The sequence below is a fragment of the Passer montanus genome, unplaced genomic scaffold (assembly GCF_014805655.1).
Source record: "Passer montanus isolate IOZ18808 unplaced genomic scaffold, ASM1480565v1 scaffold1095, whole genome shotgun sequence".
In the NCBI taxonomy this organism is placed as follows: Eukaryota; Metazoa; Chordata; class Aves; order Passeriformes; family Passeridae; genus Passer; species Passer montanus.
Window position 1 is genome coordinate 1 of NW_024357558.1, and position 7,614 is coordinate 7,614.

Genomic DNA, 7,614 nt, shown 5'->3' on the forward strand with positions numbered 1-7,614 from the left:
TTGGGGTCAGAAATTTGGGATTTGGGGGGAATTTGGGGCTGGAAATTCAGAATTTGGGAGGATTTGGGGCTGGAAATTCAGATTTTGGGAGGATTTGGGGCTGGAAATTCAGATTTTGGCGCCGGAAATTTGGGATTTTGGGTCAGAAATTGGGGATTTGGGGTCAGAAATTTGGGATTTGGGGCTGGAAATTCAGAATTTGGTGCCGGAAATTTGGGATTTTGGGTCAGAAATCTTGGATTTGGGGCTGGAAATTGTGGATTTGGGGCTCTGGGGCACCACCGATGTCCCGGGGCTGTCCCCGAGTGTCCCCGAGTGTCCCTGGGCCATCCCCAGGGTGTCCCCGGGGTGTCCCTGGGCTGTCCCCGAGTGTCCCCGTGTCCCCGTGTCCCCAGTGCCCTTCGGCTCCTGGTTCCAGCACGTCCGGGGGTGGCTGCAGCTCCGCGGCTCCGAGAACTTCTTCTGGATCAGCTACGAGGAGCTGCAGCAGGTGGGACACGGGGACACTGGGGACACGGGGACAGCCCTGGGGACATCGGGGACACCTGGGGACACGGGGACAGCCTTGGGGACATCCTTGGGGACACTTGGGGACACTTGGGGACACTTGGGGACACTGGGGACAGCCTTGGGGACATCGGGGACACCTGGGGACACGGGGACAGCCCTGGGGACATCCTTGGGGACATCGGGGACACTTGGGGACACTGGGACAGCCCTGGGGACATCGGGGACACTGGGGACACGGGGGACAGCCCTGGGGACAGCCCTGGGGACATCGGGGACACTGGGGACAGCCCTGGGGACATCCTTGGGGACACTTGGGGACACCTAGGGACACGGGGACAGCCCTGGGGACAGCCTTGGGGACAGCCCTGGGGACATCGGGGACACTTGGGGACAGCTCTGGGGACATCCTTGGGGACAGCCTGGGGGCTTTGGGGGGATTGGGGACATTGGGGACACTCCTGGGGGCTTTGGGGACACCTCAGGGTCACCTTGATGTCACCCCCAATGTCCCCCAGATGTTCCCAATTCCCTGATTGTCCCCAATGTGCCCAAATGTCCCCAATCCCCCCGATGTCCCCTCAATGTCCCCGATGTCCCCAATGTCCACAATCCCCCCAATGTCCCTGAGGAAATGTGAGGAGGAAATCGTGGGCAAAAGTGAGGGGAAAAGAAAGGAAATGTGAGGGGGAAATGGGGGAAAAGGGAGTGTGAATTGGGTGGGAAATGACCCCTCTCCATATTTGGGGTCCCCAGTGCCTCCCCCACTTCTTTGGGGGATTTTGGGGACAATTCCTGTGACATTTGGGGTACAAACACTGGGATTTCGGGGATTTTTGGGGCACAAGCCCCAGGATTTGGGGAATATTTGGTGTAGAAGACCCAGGATTTTGCGGATATTTGGGGTACAAACCCTGGGATTTCAGGGATATTTGGGGTACAAACCTCAGGATTCCAGTGATATTTTGGGTACAAACCCAAGGATTTGGGCGATTTTTTGGGTACAAACCCCATTATTTCAGGGATTTTGGGGTACAAACCTCAGGATTTTGGGGATTTTTGGGGCACAAACCGCAGTATCTCATTGATATTCGCCCCAGGGAGGGGTCCCAGCACCACCCCCAAAAATCGACTCCAAAAATCGACTCCAAGGGGTCCCCTCAGAGGGGGGGGACAGCCAGGGGGGACGCGCGGGGACCCCCAAGGTCCCGGTTTTGGGGAGACTTGGGGATTTTTGGGGCTCCCCAAGGGAATTTGGGGACTCCCAGGGGGAGCTTTGGGCCCCTTCTCTGTGCAATAAAACCCAACCTTGGGGCGACCCCGAGGTTTTGGGGTTTTTTTTTGGGGGGGGGTCTCGGGGTCCCTCCCCCCTCCCAGCGCGCCCCTCCCCCCTCCCAGTTCTCCCAGTTCAGATTCCATTTTTTTGTTTTGTTTTGTTTTGTTTTAGGGGAGGAATCCTGGGGATTTTGGGGAGGGGTCCTGGAGGATTTTTGGGAGGAATCCTGGGGGTTTTGGGGAGGAGTCCTGGGGGTGGAAATCTGAGGGGAAAATGGGGAAAATTGAGGGGAAAATGGAGGGAAATTGAGGGGGGAAAAAGGGCGGAAATGTGAGGGGAAAACGAGGAAAATGTGAGGGGAAAATAGAGGGAAAAGTGAGGGGGAAATGGTGGAAATGTGAGGGGGAAATGGAGGAAAACATGAGGGTAGAATGGGGGAAATATGATGGGAGAAAATGGAGGGAAATGTGAGGGGGAAATGGGGGAAATGTGAGGGGAAAATGGAGGGAAATTGAGGGGGGGAAAGGGCAAAAATGTGAGGGGAAAATGGAGGAAAACGTGAGAGTAGAACGGGGGAAATACGAGGGGAGAAAATGGAGGGAAATGTGAGGGGAAAATGGAGGGAAATGTGAGGGGAAAATTGGGGAAAAATTAGGGGAAAATGGAGGGAAAATATGAGGGTGAAAAGGGCGGGAAATGTGAGGGGAGAAAATGGTGGAAACATGAGGGGAAAATGGTGAGAAATATGAGGGGGAAATGGTGGAAATGTGAACAGGAAAATGGTGTGTGAAGTGAAGGGAAAAGAAAGGAATTGTGAGGGGAAAATGGAGGGAAACACGAGGGGAAAATGGGGGAAATGTGAGGGGAAAATTGGGGGAAACATGAGGGGGAAATGGCGGTGACTGTGAGGGGAAAATGGTGGTGAATGTGAGGGGAAAATGGAGAGAAATGTGATGGGAAAATGGAGGGAAAACATGAGGGGAAAATGGGGGAAATGTGAGGGTGAAAAGGGCGGGAAACATGAGGGGAAAATGGAGCAAAATGTGAGGAGAAAACTGAAGGGAAACGTGAGGGGGAAATGGTGGAAATGTGAGGGGAAAATGGTGTGTGAAGTGAAGGGAAAAGAAAGGAATCGTGAGGGGAAAATGGAGGGAAACGGGAAAATGGAGGGAAACCATGAGGGTGAAAAGGGCGGGAAACAAGGGGAAAATGGCGGCAAATGAGAGGGGGAAATGGTGGGCAAAGTGAGGGGAAAATGGGGAAATGTGAGGGGAAAATGGGGGAAATGTGAGGGGAAAATGGGTTAAATATGAGGGAAAAATAGAGGGAAGCGTGAGAGGAGGAAATGAGGGAAATTTGAGGGGAAAATAGAGGGAAATTGCAGGGGAAATGGGGAAAATGTGAGGAGAAAATGGTGAGAAACATGAGGGGAAAATGGAGGGAAATGTGAGAAGGAAACTGGAAGGAAATGTGGGGGGATAGTGAGGGGAAAATAGAGGGAAATGTGAGGGGGGAATTAATCACTGGGTCCTGGTTCTGGATCCAATCACTGGATCCCGGTTCTGGGTCCAGTCACGGGGTCCTGGATCTTCTCACGGGGTTCTGGATCCCAGTTCTGGGTTTCGGTTCTGGATCTTCTCACTGGATCCCAGTTCAGGATCCCAGCACTGGATCCCAGTTCTGGGTCCTGGTTCTGGATCTCCTCACTGGATCCCGGTTCTGGGTCCAATCATGGGGTCCTGGATCTTCTCAAGGGGTTCTGGATCCCAGTTTTGGGTCCTGGTTCTGGATCTTCTCACTGGATCCCAGTTCAGGATCCCAGCACTGGATCCCAGTTTTAGGTCCTGGTTCTGATCCCGGTTCTGGATCCAGTCACTGGGGTCTGGATCTCCTCACTGGACTCCGGTTCTGGATCCCAGTTTTGGGTCCTGGTTCTGGATCTCCTCACTGGATCCCAGTTCTGGCTCCCGGTTCTGGATCTTCTCACGGGGTCCCAGTGCTGGGTTCCGGTTTTGGATCTCCTCTCTGGGTCTCAAATCTGGATCTCCACACTGGACCCTGGTCCTGGATCTCCTCACTGGGTCCTGGTCGGGGTCCCAGTTCAGGATCCCATCACTGGGTTCTGGATCTCCTCACTGGATCCCAGTTCTGGATCTCCTCGCTGGATCCCAGTTCTGGATCCAGCACCCGGTCCCAGATCCCAGTGCTGTGTGGGGTGCTGGGTCCTGGGTTTGGATCCCAGTTCTGGATCTCCTCGCTGGGTCCCGGTTCTGGATCTCCTCACTGGGTCCCGGTCCTTGATCCAGCACCCGATCCCGGTGCCGTGCCTGGTGCTGGATCCGGTTGGGATCCCGAATCGTCCCGCGGGATCCGCGTTCCTGGATCGCCCGGAGCTGTCCCAGATCCCTCTGTGCGGTCCCAGATCCCTCCAAACTGTCCCCAAATCCATCCACGTGTTCCTGGATCACCCGGAGCTGTCCCAGATCTCTCCAAACTGTCCCCAAATCCATCCACACGTTCCTGGATCGCCCGGAGCTGGCCCAGATCCCTCCAAACCGTCCCCAAACCGCTCCAGGCTCTCGGTGCAGCCCCAAATCCCTCCAAGGCAGTCTGGGATCACCTGGGGCTGTCCTAGGTCAGTCCTGGATCACCCAGAGCCATCCCAAACCCCTCCAGGTGGATCCCAAACCCCCAAATCTCTCAGATCTGGCCGTGGTGCGCCTCGTAACGCGCCAGGAGGGCGCTGGGGCTGTCCTGGGTCAGTCCTGGGGTTCTGGATGTCCTGGGTCAGTCCTGGATCACCTGGGGCCATCCCAAACCCCTCCAGGTGGATCCTGGGATCCCAAACCCCTCAGATCTGGCCGTGGCGTGCCTCGTAGCGCGCCAGCAGGGCGCGGAAGCGCTGGGTCAGTCCTGGATCAGTCCTGGATCACCTGAGGCTGTTCTGGATCACCTGGGGCCCTCCCAAACCCCTCCAGGCGGATCCCGGGATCCCAAACCCCTCAGATCTGGCCATGGCGCGCCTCGTAGCACGCCAGCAGGGCGCGGAAGCTTTAGAACTGTCCTGGGTCAGTCCTGGATCACCTGGGGCCATCCTGGATCACCTGGGGCCATCCCAAACCCCTCCAGGTGGATCCCAAACCCCTCCAGGTGGATCCCAAACCCCTCCAGGATCCCAGGATCCCTCAGATCTGGCCGTGGCGCGCCTCGTAGCGCGCCAGCAGGGCACGGAAGCGCTGGGTCAGTCCTGGATCACTCCTGGATCACTCGTGGATCACCTGGAGCCATCCCAAACCCCTCCAGGTGGATCCCAAACCCCTCCAGGATCCCAAACCCCTCAGATCTGGCCGTGGCGCGCCTCGTAGCGCGCCAGCAGGGCACTGGGGCTGTCCTGGGTCAGTCCTGGGGTTCTGGATGTCCTGGGTCAGTCCTGGATCACCTGAGGCTGTTCTGGATCACCTGGGGCCATCCCAAACCCCTCCAGGTGGATCCAGGTGGATCCCAATCCCCCGGGATCTCTCAGATCTGGCCGTGGCGCGCCTCGTAGCGCGCCAGCAGGGCACGGAAGCGCTGGGTCAGTCCTGGATCACTCCTGGATCACTCGTGGATCACCTGGAGCCATCCCAAACCCCTCCAGGTGGATCCCAAACCCCTCCAGGATCCCAAACCCCTCAGATCTGGCCGTGGCGCGCCTCGTAGCGCGCCAGCAGGGCACGGAAGCGCTGGGTCAATCCTGGATCACTCCTGGATCACTCGTGGATCACCTGGAGCCATCCCAAACCCCTCCAGGTGGATCCAGGTGGATCCCAATCCCCCGGGATCCCTCAGATCTGGCCGTGGCGCGCCTCGTAGCGCGCCAGCAGGGCGCTGGGGCTGTCCTGGGTCAGTCCTGGATCACCTGGAGCCATCCTGTGTCAGTCCTGGGGTTCTGGATGACCTGGGTCAGTCCTGGATCACCTGGGCCATCCCAAACCCCTCCAGGTGGATCCCAGGATCCCGGGATCCCAAACCCCTCAGATCTGGCCATGGCGCGCCTCGTAGCACGCCAGCAGGGCGCGGAAGCTTTAGAACTGTCCTGGGTCAGTCCTGGATCACCTGGGGCCATCCTGGATCACCTGGGGCCATCCCAAACCCCTCCAGGTGGATCCCAACCCCCTCCAGGTGGATCCCAAACCCCTCCAGGATCCCAAACCCCTTAGATCTGGCCGTGGCGCGCCTCGTAGTGCGCCAGCAGGGCGTGGAAGCGCTGGGTCAGTCCTGGATCAGTCCTGGATCAGTCCTGGATCACCTGGGGCCATCCTGGATCACCTGGGGCCATCCCAAACCTTTCCAGGATCCCAAACCCCTCCAGGATCCCGGGATCTCTCAGATCTGGCCGTGGCGCGCCTCGTAGCGCGCCAGCAGGGCACTGGGTCAGTCCTGGATCTTCTGGTGTTCTGGATGACCTGGGTCAGTCCTGGATCACTCCTGGATCACCTGGGGCCATCCCAAACCCCTCCAGGTGGATCCAGGTGGATCCCGGGATCCCGGGATCCCTCAGATCTGGCCGTGGCGCGCCTCGTAGCGCGCCAGCAGGGCGCGGAAGAGCTGGGTCAGTCCTGGATCAGTCCTGGATCTCCTGGGGCTGTTCTGGGACCATCCCAAACCCCTCCAGGTGGATCCCAGGATCCCGGGATCCCAAACCCCTCAGATCTGGCCGTGGCGCAGGGGATGGACACAGGGGACACCGGATGGACACAGGGGACACGGGATGGACACAGGGGACACCGAGGTGACAGGGGATGGACACAGGGGACACAGGATGGACACAGGTGACAAGGGATGGACACAGGGCACAGGGGATGGCTCAGGTGACACGGGATGGACACACGGGACAGGGGATGGACAGAGGGGACAGGAGACGGACACAGGGGACAGGGGATGGACACAGGGGATGGATACAGGGGACACGGGATGGACAGAGGGGACACAGGATGGACACAGGGGACAGGGGACGGACACACGGGACATGCCAGGTGACAGGGGATGGACACAGGGGACACAGGATGGACAGAGGGGACACAGGGGACAGCCCAGGGGACAGGGGATGGACAGAGGGGACAGGGGATGGACAGAGGGAACAGGGGACGGACACACGGCACATGCCAGGTGACAGGGGATGGACAGAGGGGACACGGGATGGACACAGGGACAGGGGATGGACACAGGGGACACCGAGGTGACAGGGGACGGACACAGGGGACATGGAATGGACAGAGGGGACACAGAATGGACACAGGGGCACGGGATGGACACAGGGACAGGGGACGGACACACGGGACACGCCAGGTGACAGGGGCCAGCCAGCCCCCCCCCCAACCCCCTCCTCACCTTCTGCTCCTCGGGCACGTGCACCTTGCGGGCCTTGCGGGCCATGGGCTGCGGCCGCAGCTCCTCCTGCGAGAAGCGCAGCCGCCGCGGGTCGAAGGGGCCCCCCCCGGGACCCCCAGGAACTCGTCCAGGTCCACGTACTCCAGCTCGGGACCCCCGCCCCCGATCGGGGCTGGGGGCGGCGCGGGCCGCTCCCAGGGCGGGGGAGGGGCGACCCCCAGGAAGCCCCCGCGGCTCCCGCCCGGCTCCTCCATGCCTGGGGGAGGGGCACCGGGAATGGGGGGGGTCAGGGGGGGACCCCACCGGGAAAGGCCTCGTGGAGCCCCCAAATCCCTCCCAAAATGACCCCTGAAAATGCCCCAATTCTGCCCAAAATGCCCCAAAATCCCGCCCCTAAAAATGCCCAAATTTTGCATAAAATACCCCAAAATCCTGCCCCTAAAAATGCCCCAATTCTGCCC

The 7,614-nt window shown here is 59.4% G+C and overlaps 1 protein-coding gene across 1 annotated transcript; it reads left to right on the forward strand.

Moving 5' to 3' along the window:
* Window positions 1-395: 395 nt before the first annotated feature.
* LOC120509826 lies at window positions 396-6,392 on the forward strand (the record flags this gene model as incomplete). The annotated part of the gene is made up of 6 exons (XM_039724939.1): window positions 396-490; window positions 4,090-4,193; window positions 4,520-5,086; window positions 5,268-5,420; window positions 5,573-5,764; window positions 5,945-6,392. Coding segments are annotated over 6 exons (1,343 nt in total), but the record flags the coding sequence as incomplete, so codon positions are not given.
* Window positions 6,393-7,614: the final 1,222 nt, after the last annotated feature.